Raw genomic sequence first — 17,035 nt, forward strand, 5'->3', positions numbered from 1 at the left:
AGGTATTAGCTACCTCACGGACAGCCAGATGCAGAAAGTACTTCCGGGCCTGCTGCATGGACAGCATTCTTATAATTTTCGAATAAATGCCATTTCTTAGAATATTAATTCCGCTGAACAGTCCAGCACAAACACCATAGCCCATCCAGGTCAAGGTCTGCAAGTGGCACTTTGCTGAGAGGCAGCCTTGATTTTAATTTCCCGAGATTCACAATGGAAAGGCTGCCCCATGGGTGCACAGAGCCCCCGTTTTGTCTGGGTTCACAAGGTCCCCATGAGTGCCCCACAGCACTGGGACAGGCAGGGACCTGACTAGATATTGGGACCCAAGTTCTAATCTAGATTCAGGAGTGAAGCCAGCACCTTAATCTCTGGGATTGTCCGCTCATGAGTAGAGAGATTTGGATTGTCATCTCTGAGGTGCCTTTCCCTGCTTCTAAGCCTCTAAACTTGACACTGGAATGAAGAGCAAATAAAAGTTTCTTCAAAAGCTTCTGTTCCTTTCCTGGATCATGACACAAGCTCTAACCTGCAACAGCTGAGAATGAAGACTGAATTTTCTCCGGCACAAGCTGCTGCCAAGTGATCCACACAAATGTTCTGTGGCTTAAAACAGACCATCTTTTCAAACGTCTGGCATTTTAGATACTTAAGATCTTTGTTACATGAGAGTAGTCTTTTATTAAGTTCCTCACGTTCTTGACAAGGTTCCTGGGAAAGTCATTCCAAACCAACTACTGAGTTGAAGTTTATATAAACTAAATCTTGGTATTTTTTTAGTAAGGGAACCTAAAAGGAGAATGGCACTGTATGAGTTCACTAGGGCGCTTTCACAAAGTACCACAGCACCGGGGCTTGAACCACAGATGTTTATTGTCTCAGCAGTTCTGGCGGCTAGAAGTCCCAGATCAATGGGTCGGCAGGGCTTGTTTCTGGAGGCCTCTCTGTGTCTTCACATGGTCTCCTCTGTGCCTGTGTCCCAATATCTTCTCATAAGAACACCAGGCATGTTGGATGAGGGCCTTCCCTAAAGGCCTCATTTTAACTTCATCACCCTTTTAGAGACTGCCTCCATTGGGTTAGGACTTCAACAAACACATGAATCTGGGGGAAAGTTCGGCCCATAACCACTATAGAGTTTATGACTTTTCTTTTTCACATGCCTTGACATAAATATCTATAGTAGGTTTTAACATTGAGAATTTAAAAACCAAAAGACAGCGCCATGCCACGTGCACAGAGCACAGAACTGATGTGCAAGGAAAGCCCATGTCTGATGAGGCGCCACACCTGTTACGGTCTGTTGAGACTTTCAGAGGCTTTGCAGCAGTTTCAGGTGGAGAATGGTGATAAATGGTCAAGTCCAGACAGCAGGGAAGTTTTGAGTAGTTTTTGTTTCAGAAACAAAAGCCAGCATCTTCCTGAATGGCTGTCTGCCTAGCACTTTGTGGATGGATACACCAGAAGATGACGCACCTAACTCGCCCAGAAGCAAACCTGCCCCCCTCCACCCTCAAAACAGTCTCTCAAGGCCCCAGTCCCCCAGCCACCGCATCAGAGGCACCTGGGGTGGCAGGTGTGAACGCAGGTCTTTGCATCCTTCCTCAGCTCAGTGAACCCAGCCCTGGGCCTGGGAACCTGCACTCTAACAAGCACCCACCTACCTGCCCCCTCGAGTCTGGGGGTCTCAGCCCAGAGAGCTATAAGCTGCCATCTCTGCACCCACAAGAAAGGCCACGGTTGTCCAAGCTGCAAAAGCACACCTTTATTTCAGACAAGTGCAATCCGGTACAGGCAGGAGGGTACTCTGTACACACTCATGGTCTGTATCCTCTTACACCCATTTGGCAGGTCCCTGAAAGCCTGGCACATCGTTCAGCTAAAAATCACATGAAAGGTCCCTAGGGAATCTGATCTAATGGTTTGCCCCAAACAACAGCTTTTCTCTACATTAATAAAATCAGCACCTGCTGACAGGGGAACACAATGCAAACCTGACAGTGGTCTTCATTAACAAGCAAGACTACACTAATGCTTTCAAGCATAAAGGTTAACTGTGAATGTAGAGAGCCTAATTTGATTGTTATCAGCCACCAAGAACTCAAAGAGGAAAGCAAGGTCACTATGGAAGTTACGCTCTCCCTGGAAATTCACTACAACCTGCCAGAGCAAGAGTCCAAGACACTGGAGGGACAGCCATGCTGATCAGAGGGCTCTGCTCACGTGGAGACCCCACGGCTGCGTCTTCTCCAGCTGTGTCCTTCCCTGAGGTCCATTCCGCTGGCTTCACGGCAACTTGGTCCTCTGGTCTCAAGGCGACCATTTGGGAGACTTCTGGTTAAGAATCCATCCTTGCTGAACCCAAGAGTAGCATGCCCTGCCCCAAATTTAGGTGTTCTCCTGGTACGAAGGCCATTCTGTAGGTTGCATGTATACACATATAAGTATCAGCCCCTACGGGAGACAAAGCTTCCTTCCTCTTTAGCAGAAGAGCGCACGGCCGCGCTGCTTTGGCTAGCTCTTTTTCCTGTGTTCCCTCATGTGCGCAGCAATCAAAGCAGCTATTTCTGCATTCTTCTTGTTCTGGCCAAAATAATCTAGAAACTCACCATCTGGTCCAATCAAGTACATTATGATTGTATGATCCACCTGCAGAGAAAAGGGAGGAAGGAGAGGATGACAAAAAGTTCACCAAAATAAGCTGCTTATTTTACTGAATAAATGCTACAGGATAAGAGACTTCACATTACTAGTTAAGCAACCTTTGTAGCATCTATTATTTATGGAACAGGCCTGAGTCTATTATACTAAATACACAGCAACGAATTATCTAAAATCTTTCCAGAAATTTGCCGACTATTGCCTGACACATCAGCTAGAACTTGGAATTCTTTTGGTTCAATCCTTAACACACTCATCCACACAATTTCTGAGAAAAGAATGCACTTCTAAGAAATGGCCACTGCCAGCCTTCATTAAACAGCCAATGCTTGGGGAACAGCAAAGCCTGCTTGGGAAGAGCCTACATTTATGACTAAAATATTTCATCTGATCCCTTAACCATATTATAAAGAGATACCGCACGGGATTAAAAGTGTTGGTGAAAAATACTTTCTTTATTAAGTTCTAGGGTATATTCTTTTATGTTTTAGGAAGAACTGGTGATCATTCAACAGGCTAAATTCTGCTTACCATGTTATATTACAAACAAAAACAGAAAAGTAATCACTAAATATATAATATATAAATTCTAATACAGTATTTAGTCCTCATATTAGTGATTCAAATGGAAACATGACAACGAGTGTTGTCCTTCCCTAAGAACAATCCTACTACGCTGAACAATCCTACCTGAAGCACATCACCCAGAAGTTCCTCAGGAGCTGTAAGTGCTACACCCCCAAGGAGTTACCTTAAATCCATTATCCACTTTCATGGCAAAGTTCTTAAAGTGTTCCTAGCTCCACCTAAAGTTTAGACTAGCCATCAATTTTTTTTTACTTATATGCTTCCACAAATCCAATTTTAAATGAGTTGAAGACATGGCACTTAGAATCCTTGGAATTTATTCCAGGCTTGATTGCTGTTTGGCAAAACAAAAAGAAAGACAGGAATGCGATCATACATACCAAGCTGGAGACACCCCAAATATACCCAGACACACGATGTGTCTGTTAGATTACCGTGCTTTTATACACACACATTCATAGAGAGTACATGGAAAGAGCCACTTGCTTATTCACATAAGGAAAGAATGTAGACCCAGAGGGCTCAGACAGCTGGTGATCTTGAGGGGGCTGGGAGTAATTCACTGCGGGAGGACAGGGAACCCGCGTTTCTCCAATTGTCTGACAGTCAGAACTAAGTCTCCAGGTGTCTCTTAAAGCCCTACTCCACAGCTTACACCTCTCTTTCTCCCCATTTCTTCCTCTTTCCTATTCTGTCTATTCTCTCTCCCCCTTAAAAGACCAGAATTTCAGCATGTGTTGGGCTTATTTTATGAGTGTTCTTCACATAAATTACTTTCTAATACATAATAAAAAAATTGTTCTACTCAAACTGTCAAACTTGTCAGTGGTCACGTCTCAGTGTTCACTTGGATTGTGGGCAGAGCAAATCATATGTAAATAAGAATGGAAGAATACACAGTAAATGTATACAATGAAGTCTTCCACTCCCTCCAGACTCCCAGAGTCCCTCAGTTCTCCTCAGAGGGCACCACTACCACCAGTTCCTGCTGTTACTCTTCGAGAGAAACCCTCTGCGTCTATTAGTGTGTCGACAACCACCTATTTCTTTTTAGACAGAATTAACAACACACTATACTTGTTTTCTCACTTAGCAATATACTGGACGTTGTTCTGTATCAGTACATATATAGTAGCCTTTTAAAGAATGGTTGCTTGGTTTCCAGTCTTTTTTACAAACAATGCTATAGGTTATCTCTGTAAGACAAATTCCAAAAAATGAGGTCTCTAACCTAAAAAGTATTCCACTTTAAATGCTGATGATACTGACAAACAGCCTCCTTATGAGGGCGTATCAGTTTAATTCCCATCAACAATGCATGGAAGTGCCAGCTCGTCCAATTTCACTCCAACACTGCAGCATTTTCTCTTTTCCTAAATTAGATTTTGACAGTATCTTTGGCCTTTCTGATCTAACAGGTGAAAAATGGCATCACATTATACAGTTCACATTTCTTTTATTGTGAATAAAACAGAACATCTTTTCTTAGGTGTGAAAGCTATTTGTATTCTTTTGCAAGAGTATTTCCTAATTTTTAGAAAATAATGTAATACTATACATATAACGCAATGATGTGCACATTTAGCTTTCAGTGGAATTCTAAACGCTTGTAACCTGCGTTACATATACTATAGGTCAGAGGATGCCACTCGTATTCAAAGCCAGAAGCTCACCTCTGTTGCTATCAAGATTAAGAAAACTTCATTCCTTTATATCTCAACCTTTAAGGTACTCCCTCATTCCCTTCATGTCCTTAAATCTTAAGAGAAGTTTCCCATACCATGTTGCGGATTAAAATCTGTAACCTCAAAGGACAGAAGTCATACTAATGAAAAACCCAAGAAACTGGAGAGTGTCTCCCCCTACTGGTTGATTTGGCAAATGTACAGCAGTGAACTCACTGATTCTTATCAAACGTCACATTCTTCTGGCAGTAGACCAGTATTTACTTGTCAAAATGGGGTCTGGGATGGGTTCTAGAGGATCCAAGAATCTCTGTAAGACGTACATATTTACATCTTGATTTTTAAGACTAAAAAACTTAATATCCATATTCTGGATTATCTGCATGGCTACCTTAGAGTGCAAATCTCAGTGCCCAAACCTTATGTGATTTATGTTTATGAGTTCACTGGCACCTCGCCATATACACACGTAGGCTACACAATGAAAGGTTTCAAAGTAATTTAAATAAAAAACCACGAGGGGCGGCTGACTATAGAGGTGGGTGTCTCAAATCACATTCCTGTGGTGAGCAGCGCTTCGGTTTCAGCCAAGTATCTCTTACTACGTTAACTGAATGTTTTACTTGTTTTTTTTTTCTTTTTTTCTTTTTTTTTGGCGGTACGCGGGCCTCTCACTGTTGCGGCCTCTCCCATTGCGGAGCACAGGCTCCGGACGCGTAGGCTCAGCGGCCATGGCTCACGGGACCAGCCGCTCCGCAGTATGTGGGATCTTCCCGGACCGGGGCACGAACCCGTGTCCCCTGCATCGGCAGGCGGGCTCTCAACCACTGCGCCACCAGGGAAGCCCATGTTTTACTTGTTTGTAAGTTGTTTCCTCTAATTTGTAAAATTAATTTTAACTCTAGAATTATGAGCTATGAGCAACAAGACTAAAGGGTGTTACCTAGTTTACAACTGTACATATGTAAACAATTTAATAAAACTATTCAGCACTGGAAGTCAGACTGACTAGCTCAACTGCTCCCACTATCATCATAAGTTAAACCTCAAAACCAGTCAATACAACTCTTTCATAGGAAGAGTAACGAATTCTGAAAAGCTCTTGTTTCTCCACAGCTTCCTTTCTGCTCTCCTCTCATTCTTCTCATGCTGCTGGTGTGACAAGAGGAAACCACAGTAGGGTCCCTCTACTTTCCTTAAACTTAGGGTGTAAGAAGAAAATGCTAATCTTTCTTGTCTTTTTCTCCCATGAACCCAAGTTTCCCTAAGTCTATGAGGCACCACAACTAGAAAATGTGTGGGCTTAAGGCAAAGGGACCAGAAACGTGCTTTTAATTTAGGCCAAAGGCTACAGTGCTGGGACTTCCCTGGGGGCGCAGTGGTTGGGACTCTGTGCTCCCAGTGCATGGGGCCTGGGTTCGATCCCTGGTCAGGAAACTAGATCCCACATGCGTGCCGCAACTAAAAGTTCGCATGCCACAACTAAGAAGCCCGCCTGCCGCAACTAAGACCCAGCACAACCAAATAAATAAATAAATAAAACATTAAAAAAAAAAAAGCTACAGGGGCACATGTGCTCCAGGTTCAAAAGTGGTGAGGAAATCACAGTGGGCCATAGAGACAAAGCACCACAGTGGGATGTCCCCTCTGCATGTCACTCTTGGGAGCTGGCCATGGCGTTGCGGGAAGAGCAACGACTCAGGATCCTGACCATCTTTCTTCCTACAAAACCAGCTCTGCGGCTGGAAAGGCTCTTATGATTAATCACTTTGTCTAACCAATACTATAGAGAAACTAGAGCATGACAACTGAGGAAAAAACCTGAAATGATACTAAAATACAATGTCAACTCTTCATGTGATAGGGAAAAACGTCCACACTGAGAAGGAAACTGGGTGCGTAGGGGTGGCGCTTATGCTTCACTGTGAAACCACTGACTAGAACAGGAACAAGGTGACCCAGGACTCCTGGGCAGTGCTGATGAACGTGAAGATGGCTCTTTAATGTAACAGCTATAGAAGAACAACCTGATAGAATTTGTTCTTCATCATTAAAAAAACTTCATTAAGTTTTTAATTAATTAAAAAAATTAATTAATTAATCCTAATTATGTAGAGCATAATAGCTGCAAATGCAACTAAACAGAAAATTATGCAAACGCATAGTTGGTATGAAAAGAAATCTTATGGGAAGTCTAGTTGCCTATGGCTTTCTTTTCTCTTGCTTTTCAGAATTCTTACTCACTCAACCCAAAAACGCAGTTCCCTACGGCCTAACACTACTTCTCAAAAGGAGTATATTTCTTATACCTCTTCATTGAGGGCAGAGAGAACCAATACGATGTTTATCAACTAAAATGAGCTTTGCCCCAAACGATTATATTATATTATATTGAATCTAAGATATCCCTGATTTTATATTGCTCTATAATTTTATGTGCCACTAGAAAAGCAGGCAATTAAACTCTAAGAACAATGAATATAAATTAAACAATCATCCTTCAAAAAATATATATACTTCTTCTATCCTTTCAAACATCCCTAATTATTAAGGAATTTGCTATGATCTCAGATTATCTTTCGTTTTAATTTCATTTTTAAAGCCAGTCATCACGGAAAGCTATGTGAATGTCTGGGACCTGGGAGCCTGTCCAGGTGTTGAAAGCTGTGCATTTGCTTACTATGTAGTCCTCGTCTTCATCCTTGGGGCCAGGGCTGTAATACACTCTGAATGCTCTGGCCACTTGATCGATCTCTTCTTTTGTGCCAGTTAAGCCAATCAGTTTGGGAGAAAATTCTAAATAAAAAAATGAGAAAGACAGTGAAAAAGAAGCAAGCGAAACAACCATCCCTACACTTCAAAAAACAGTATCCGTTATACAGCAGCCCTACTGCCACTTTCTTCCTGTGAGTCCCTAAACATTTCTTCATGTTTCAAGGAAAAACAAATTCGCATAGAACAAATGAAAATTCTCCTCTGTAATATATGTTACATTCACCAAGATAGATCACACTGGAATTAAACTAGAAATCAATGGCAGAAAGATATCTGGAAAATCCCCAAACGCATGGAAATTAAACACACTTCTAAATAACACATGAGCCAAAGAAGAAATCTCAAGAGAAATTTAAAAAATATCTTGAATAAAATAAAAATGGAAACACAACTTATTGAATCCATATAGTAGAAAAGAAGATCTAAAATCAATAATATAAGTTTCCACCTTAGGATCTAGAAAAAGAGCAAATTAAATCCAGAGTATGCAGAAGAAGAGAATTAGAGCAGAAATCAATGAAACTTAAAACAGGCTATTAATAGAGAAGAGCAATGAAACCAAAAGTTGGTTTTTGGTAATATATAAGTCAAATCCTTTCATGACTAGTAAAGAGCTGGAGGGAATATATTCTAATTATTTAAATCATAATTTTTGTTAATTTAGTGGTTCTTAAATATTTAGGTGTAGTTCTGAGATATGCTAAAGTTTAAAGATACTATTATGAATTAAGCATGACAGTTTTCCATTGTATCATATGAGAAAAAAGTTTGCCTGACAATTAGTTCATACCAGATCAAAATACCTGTATCTCATTTTCTAACATAAAACCTCACCGCATGCACTTGCTATTAAGTTTTTGGAATTCATGTAAGTAAGCTGGGGAAGTCACTTAAAAGACCTGGATTCATCAGACTACTGAGCCGAGTCCAACATTTAGCAGCAGTACCTTCTTCCAAAGGTAGAGGTAGCCTATTTTTATTCTTTGGACTAACTCATTCTAAATTGGAAAACTGCTCAGGTGCTGAAAAAGCAAGGTGGCTTGTTCTTCTTCCCTACGCTCTGACTAAATGAAGAGAAGGTGAGTGAAGCCTGAATTAGTTGCACATCCAAACCTTTTCAAAAAATTGTTGAAATTGCAGTTAATTTTCTAAATACCAACTTAAATATTTAAAAATCCCCCCCAAATGCAACTAGAAATGATCATATCATCAATCACTGTATGTACCTGCTGATGAAGAATATTACTGTAAGGTTTTGGTATTTCCATTAAGTACGGCAACTCAAATGTCTACTCATTTGGGGATTATCTAAGGTTTGGTTAATATGTGATAATAAACAATTGCCAACACACATTTAAATTGGAGATCATTTATCACCCAATGAGTTATACCTGCTTTAGAAAATAACGATGCTATTGCTCAAGTTTCTGACATACCTGTAAACTGTGGACATAAATTCTGCTTATATATAATAAAAACTCTACAACTTCAACGAGAAAACAAACCTTTGTAACCTTGGGTTAGGCAAAGATCTCTCATATATGAAACCAAAAAAATTATCTATAAAAGAACAAGCTAATAAACTGAACTTCATCAAAATGGAAACTGCTCTTCAAAAGCCATGGCTGACATGACAAGCCATAGACCAGGAGGAAATATTTGCAAATCATACACCTGATAAAAGACTTGTATCAGGACTATAAATGATAAATAAATAAGTAAAAATAAACAGCCCCATAAAAATGAGTAAAAGATGTGGAGACGCTTTACCAAAGAAGACATACAGATGGCAAATAATGGCATGAAAAGATGCTTAATGTTAAAAGTTATTAAGGGAAACGCATTAATAAAACCACAATGAGATACCACTAAGCACCTACTGAAGTGGCTAAAATTAAAAAGACTGGCCCTACTAAGTGTGCGAGGATGTGGAGGAGCTGGAGCTCTCACACTGCCAGCGCAAGTGTAAAAACGTACCGCCACTTCCGAAAAAAGTGGCAGTTTCTTAAAAAGTTAAACATTCACCTATCATATGACCCAGCCACTCCACTCGCAGGTATTTACTCAAGAGAAATGAAAGCGTGTGTCCACACAAAGACGTACATGTACATGAGTGCTCAGCAGCTTTATCTGTAATAGCCAAAGACTGGAATGTCCATCAATGGGATACTACTCAGCAATAAAAATGAACTGTTGACACACGCTACAACATGGATGAATCTCAACAGAATAACACTGAAGGAAGTCATTAAAAAGAAAGAGCATATACTGTATAATTCCATTTACATAAACTTCTAAAAATGCAAACTAATCTATATTGATGGAAAGCAGATCAGTGGTTGCCTGGAGACACGAGGTGGGTGCAGAGGAGGGACATGAAGGAGGAATTAGCAAGGGACATGGAAGCTGCTGGGGGTGATGGATATGTTCACTCTGACTGTGGTGATGGTTTCCCAGGTGCACACATGTGTCAAAAGGTAACACACTGTGCACCTTAAGTATGTACTCTTTTTATATGGCAACTATTTCTCAATACATGAGTTAAATAATAAAATATACAGGTCTTACATAAGACACATTTTAAAATAACTCAAAGTTTTAGTGGATATGCATTAGAAGGTATCATACAATAAAAATAAATAGAAAACTATTCATTAGTCCTTCTGACCAGTAGCTTAAATCAATTCCACCATAATTAAAATGGAAATTCCTGATTTTTAAGCACGCATGTTCCACACACTAGTACAACAACAAAACCTGTCTGATCAGATTTTTATTCTCATCACTTTTTTCAGCTTAAGAAACTTGAATTCAGAGAAATTACCCAAGCTCACAAGAACCTAAACATTCACCCTTAATTCTAGCATAATTTATAGTCTTTAAAAGTACCTTCTAGGGCTTTCCTGGTGGCACAGTGGTTGAGAATCTGCCTGCTAATGCAGGGGACATGGGTTCGAGCCCTGGTCTGGGAGGATCCCACATGCCGCGGAGCAACTAGGCCCGTGAGCCACAATTACTGAGACTGCACGTCTGGAGCCTGTGCTCCGCAACAAGAGAGGCCACCATAGTGAGGCCCGCGCACCGCGATGAAGAGTGGCCCCCGCTTGCCACAACTAGAGAAAGCCCTCGCACAGAAACGGGAGCCAACACAGCCATAAATAAATAAATAAATAAACAAATAAATAAAATTTGAAAAAAAAAGAAAAAAGGCAAAATTCCTTAAAAAAAAGTACCTTCTAATAGTTTTTAAGTGCATGTTGAGATGTCTGAATTGAAATTCTTCCTTAAAATGGTTATGTGTTTATCATTAATATTTTAGATTTATAAAATATACACTATGAATTCAAAATGTGCTTATATTTCATAATTTTTCTTTAATCTCCCAATGAACATATTCCCAGAATGTCTGTCTGTCCTAATTTTACAAAGGGAAGAGTAAGGTAATCAGAAGCAATGTGTCCCCTCAATTCAAGGGTCTCTTTACTTTGTTGATATATGAAGTTCAATCTTTCCTCTGTGACAAAATAAAGAGCCCTGCACCAGGAACTGAGAGGCCTCTTCCTTATTTATTTACTTACCGGCCTCAGTCACAATTCTGAGACTCTTTTCATCCACCTATAAAACTGGTGACAGTACCATATATCCCCCGTATCTTACAAAGCATTCCAAGGTCCAAATAAGCTGATCTTTCAAAAACTGTAAGAGCTAAACACATGTAAACCATTGTGAATAAACACACCTTTTACATAATTTGCGATGGCTTCTTTTGTGTCCCTCTCCGGGTCAATAGTGATGAAAAGTGGAGTTAAATCTGGCAGAGTTGGAATACTATCTGAAAGAAAGTTCTCATTAATCAGTATTCACATTTTAAGGGAAAAGAAAAACAGCAATTACAGCAGCGTGTAGGGAGTGCTACAGCAAGGTGTTAAGGCAACACAGAGGGACATCTAACACGGATGGGGAAGGGGATGGGACAGCCTCCAGGAAAGGCAGATATATATATATCTGTGGTGCAATCAGATAGATAGCCTATCAAATATCTGCACCCCTGCACACATGCTGTTACTCAGAATCACATCACGTGGATATCCTGTCTCCTAATCCAATGCAATGTTTGTAGGATTCCCCCGCCCCACCCACCATTTCTCAAGGGCAAAGAAACTATTGATAAGGACTGAATATCCTGGAACAATTCATTTTACGAAGGATATACATCACAGACCATACCACAGATTTCCTAGTCTAACCATCAGTCACCAGGGAAAAAGCAATGGCAGTGTCAGTGATGAAAGGCTACAAAAAGAAAGGGACACAAAGCAGAGTTAAGGGAGACCCAGACCACACCAACATTTTTAAGCAACCTAACATTTAGCATCAAAACAAGCTTCCTTTGGTAAAGAATAAGGTCATGGGAATCACAGCCACTAACAAGCCTAACACTGAGATTTATGTTCTCACAAACTGAATAATTACAACCCTCCACCTAACAGTAATATAAGAATGTGAAAAGCATAGTAACATTAGGGACATCAAGTAAACACATACTTTTTTATAGCAAGAGATGGCTTTCTTACCTATTTCATCCACAACTTGAATCATTTTTTCTAGTTCTTCTGGACAGATATCAGGGCAATGAGTGAAACCAAAATAAATCAATACCCATTGACCGAGGTAGTCCTTATCAGTTTTGGGCTCGCCAGTATGAGTTGTGAGGGAAAATGGGCCCCCAAGTAAAGGCTTTCCGATGCTTCGCTGCCGTTCCTTCTCCAGCTCTTAAACACACACGAACACACACCGAAGGGGAAAAAAAAAGTCAATCTAACCACAGGTACTCAAATGCCTGATCTATGGTTCATTCTATACTACTGACTGAGGGCACAAAATATGGAAGAAATAGCCTCAGTTTTCAAGAAGCTTAAAAAATCTTTTAAATAAGCATAAAACAATAAAATAAAATCAAACGCTATTGTATATAGTAAGGACTACAAGAAAAGAAAGTGGTAAAACTATTTTCTTCCTCCTCCAGAACAATTCAGTCCTTAGCCATCAGGTGTGGCCACGATGGGGGTGAGGGCAGGGCAGAGCAGAATGTCTGAGCCCAAGTGGGCGAGGTGGGTGGCCTGGCAGTGGGTGTCTGAGCCTGAATGTGCTGAGGAGGGCAGCTGTGTGAGGAGAGGACAGCAGCGATGGGAGCTCAGTTACACACAGGGGCTTGACCAAATAAGTAAATACATTAAAGAGCTATGGATGAAAAAGGAGTTAGATCGATGGAAGGAGAGAAAACTAGAATGAACACTGAAGTATTGGAAAGAAATGGGAGGTACAATACAAACTTATAGTTTCAATATATATAGATACAGAAATAAGTATAGATGTAAATAAGCACATCTCTCTCCTAGCTCTGTCCACTGAAAGGACCCAGGGGTGGATACACCCCAATAGCAATGAGCTCATATCCTGACTTCTAATATCCTCCACTAAAAGGAAATGAGGCTTTTTAGAGAAACGGCTGATACCAGGACTGGGGCAGAGAAAGTACACGAACCTAGAACATCCTTCTATGTCAGAATTAAGGAAGAACCCAAAGCACATAGGAGGCATGTCAAAAGGAAACAGAAGCCTGTGTCGAAGGGGCTCCCACTGACCAATATGGGACGATGTGAGCGTCAAACCAAAGAGAATGATGGATTACAACTCACTGGCTTGCTAGGAAATCATGAATCACACTGATATAAATAAATGAATTGAGAGTTTGATGGGGAACAGAATATTTACATGTATAAATACATAATATTTACATGTGTAAATGTACATCACAAAATACACATTAATTACATTTCCAGTAGAGAAGCCTGACAGACACCACCTTAAACAAGTGATCAAACTGAACTTAAATCAGTAATGGGACAAACTGAAATCATATGACACCTGACTAAATGCAATGAGAACACAGCGTCCTGAATCTAACCATGAGAAAACATCAGACAAACCCAAACGAAGGGACAGTCTACAAAATAACTGGCCTGTAATCTTCCAAGCTGTCAAGGTCATGAGAGTCCGGTAAAGGTTGAAAAACTGTTACAAACTGAAGGAGACCAAAGAAAAAACTAGGTATGAGGTGTGGCTCTGAACTGGATCTTTCTGCTATAAAAGGAGGGCATCAGTTGGGACTTCCCTGGCAGTCCAGTGGTTAAGACTCTGTGCTTGTACTGTGGGGGGCATGGGTTCAATCCCTGGTTGGGGAACTAAGATCCTGCATGCCACAAGGCACAGCCAAAAAAATTAAAAATAAGTAAAATAAAGGAGGGCATCAGTTGCACAGCTTGAATGAGGTCTGAAGATTGAACGGTGTTAACATATTGATGTTAATTTTCTGATTTTGATGGCTGCATTGTGGTTATGTTGGAGAATGTCCTTGTTTGTAGAAAATACACAAAGTATTGGGAGATGGTGAAGCATCATGTCAGCAAATACTCTCAAACAACTTAGGCACACTTTTTTTTTTTCAAAGAAGATGTTGGGGTTAGGAGTTTATTAATTAATTAATTAATTATTTGGCTGTGCTGGGTCTTCGTTTCTGCGCAAGGGCTTTCTCTAGTTGTAGCAAGCGGGCGCCACTCTTCATCGTGGTGCGCGGGCCTCTCACTATGGTGGCCTCTCTTGTTGCGGAGCACAGGCTCCAGATGCGCAGGCTCGGTAGTTGTGGCTCACGGGCCTAGTTGTGCCGCGACATGTTAGATCTTCCCAGACCAGGGCTCGAACCCATGTCCCCTGCATTAGCAGGCAGATTCTCAACCACTGAGCCACCAGGGAAGCCCCAAGGCACACTTTTAATACTGTTTCATAATACAAGTTTTTATAAAACAAAATTATTAACTAAAGGTGAAATTCCAAACTAAAGTCATAAGAAGCTTGGTTTTTTCTACAATCGTCCCTACCATTACTTTCCTAGTTTGTCAGGTCTGTTTCATTTTGAAATTGAAGGAACTTAACTGTTCATTAAAATATGAAAATCATATCAATAAAACACTGCTTGCTACACAAAAGAAATATACCTGTATATCAATATGGATCTTATATTCCTAAAGTTCTAAAGCCTATGAATTTTCACTCCCAGCTGTAAACATTATCCTTTATATAATGTCATCAAAAGAGACTCTCTAAAGAATCAAAACAGAGTAAGTGATACTTTAAAGGTTTACTGGAAACTTCTAAAACAAATCTTAAAAGTCCTGAAATATTCACTAAAATATAAAGTTCTTGTAAACAGTTTCTAAACACTCTGAGTGTTAGTCCAGAGCCATTCCTTGCGGTGAAATTCCCTCTGGCCTGGCAGAACCTCATCTAGTGAATCCTTCACTTCTGTGTCTGTTTCACTGTCATGGGCGCCTCAGTGGCTGGACTGCACCTTAGTCATCTTTGCACCCTCTAGACTTCTTACTATCTACATCCAGATCTGTCCACAATAAGTCTTTTCACATGGTTAGACAGTGGTGCCCTGAACACATAAGACAGTGGAAAAACAGGTGAAATCCAAATAAAGTTTGTAGGTTAGGGAACAGTACTGTATGAACTTTAATTTCTCACTTTTGATAAATTAGCCATAGTTATACAAGATATTAACATTAGGGGAAGAAAGGGAAAGATACATGGAAACTGTCATTTTTACAACTCTTCTGTAAACCTAAAATTATTTCTAGATAAAAAGCTTAAAAACAACAATGACAAAAAGATGACAGTCCACAGCCAGGAAGGATTTTATTCAGCGCTGACCAGATGATATCTACTTACTCTCTGTCTTTTCTTTCTTGAAGTACTTCATCCCAGCCAGTAAAACTCCTCCAATAGCAAATGTGATGGCTAAGGACTTCCAGGAAACAGGCTACTGGGGCAGAGATTTCAAAAATAAAAATACTAAAAAGATGAAAACATTTAATCACACTAAACTTATTACAGTATTTTTGAAGATACCTACACACAGGCCTCGATCTTGTTAAACGGACAGCATGTTTCACGTTACTTTGGGATGAGAAAATACTGAAAGTTTCTGGGGATGCAGTTGCATCTGGGCTCCTAACACAATTACAAATGCACTTCTTTCCAAGGGAAGGTTCCCTAAGTCGATTTCTTTTCATGTGGAAAAAAAGACCCAAGGCTCAAGCACCATGATTGTTACCACGTGTGACCCAGATCCCACCTGCTGATTTAAAAACCAGTTAATCACCTGCTTGTGCTGATACTGAGAATACATAGAAATAAACCAAATAAATTTAGGAGGTTAACCTAACTCTGGCTTCCAAAAGTAACAAAGCCGAAGTAGAAGACAGCTAAAAGTGGAACGTCTTGCAAACTGCATCATTATTTCTTTGTACTTTTTCCAAGTCCCAAGATAAAATAACTCATTAACCTTCCCCCAGCTCCGAAGACCACTTCTCTTGCCTATCACTAGAGCCTAATGGCTCTTAAGTTCTTTTGGGGTCAGAACTAGAACCCGGGAGAAACCAAAGAAAAAAGGCATATCCAGCACGCCACTACGACCCACATGTGCTCAATTTCAGCATATACACACCAGACCTCCGAAGGGAGAGCCAAGTGATAAATAATAAAAATGCTCTGACGCGCTTCAATCTTGGGAAACTTAAGGTTGAGACCCAGCCCCCACGCTTAGAACACCTGAAACTTATTTTCTTGGCGCAAAAGCTAACTAAAATCCAAGCCCGGGTATCTAACCACGTGGAGAGGGTGTCGGTTCTGAGGTTCTCTTTACCGCTGAGGGTCCGTGCAAACCGGAGGAAAATGCGGGATGAGATTCTGTGACCCAGGGAGGTCAACCGGCGGAGTGGAGGACAACTTGAGGCCGAGTGGTTTCTGAGGTTATGACCAAGTGGGCTAGGAAGGGCGCGCAGGGTTGACTGGCGAGCAAAGGCAGGGCTCCAGGTGTGCACTCACCCGGGGCTGCGAGGGGCGCGTGGGGTCTCCGCCGCCCTTCGGCTCCAGTCCTGACGACCCGGGCGGGGGCTGCCTCGCCGTGCTGAGGAGCCGGCACCGCAGGCAGCTGCCAACGAGCCCCGAGGCCCGCCACGCCTCCTCTGGCGGCGCGCGGAGCCGCCCCAGCATGACCTTCGCGGTCCCCTCCCCGGGGCCCCAAACCCCGAGGCCGCGAGGCAAGAGAAACCAAAGTTTGCTACTCGGAAGCCGCATTATCCGGCCGGGCGCGCGCAACAAACCCGCCATGAGCTCGAGAGACCGCGCCTCCTTTGCCCCGCCCCTCGACTTCCGGCACCGTTTCCGCTTCCTCAGAAAGTGAGGGAGAGCCGCTCTTTCCT

General features: G+C 41.3%; 1 protein-coding gene across 3 annotated transcripts; it reads right to left on the bottom strand.

Moving 5' to 3' along the window:
* Positions 1-1,750: 1,750 nt before the first annotated feature.
* SCO1 (synthesis of cytochrome C oxidase 1) lies at positions 1,751-16,964 on the bottom strand. 3 transcript variants are annotated; one of them, XR_009560386.1, is made up of 7 exons: positions 16,659-16,964; positions 15,501-15,591; positions 12,284-12,481; positions 11,449-11,541; positions 7,615-7,730; positions 3,413-3,583; positions 2,514-2,649 (listed from the first exon to the last, which is right to left on the bottom strand). XR_009560386.1 is itself a non-coding variant. In XM_030861407.3 (6 exons), the coding sequence occupies exons 1-6, from the start codon at positions 16,941-16,943 to the stop codon at positions 2,515-2,517; spliced, it is 918 nt and encodes a 305-aa protein (XP_030717267.1). In that variant the 5' UTR covers positions 16,944-16,964; the 3' UTR covers positions 1,751-2,514. The 3 variants fall into 3 exon arrangements, 2 of the variants coding, with proteins under 2 accessions (XP_030717267.1, XP_060146688.1); XM_030861407.3 differs by lacking the exon at positions 3,413-3,583 and having other exon boundaries at positions 1,751-2,649; XM_060290705.2 differs by lacking the exon at positions 2,514-2,649 and having other exon boundaries at positions 2,656-3,583.
* Positions 16,965-17,035: the final 71 nt, after the last annotated feature.

The sequence above is a fragment of the Globicephala melas genome, chromosome 20 (assembly GCF_963455315.2).
Source record: "Globicephala melas chromosome 20, mGloMel1.2, whole genome shotgun sequence".
NCBI lineage: Eukaryota > Metazoa > Chordata > Mammalia > Artiodactyla > Delphinidae > Globicephala > Globicephala melas.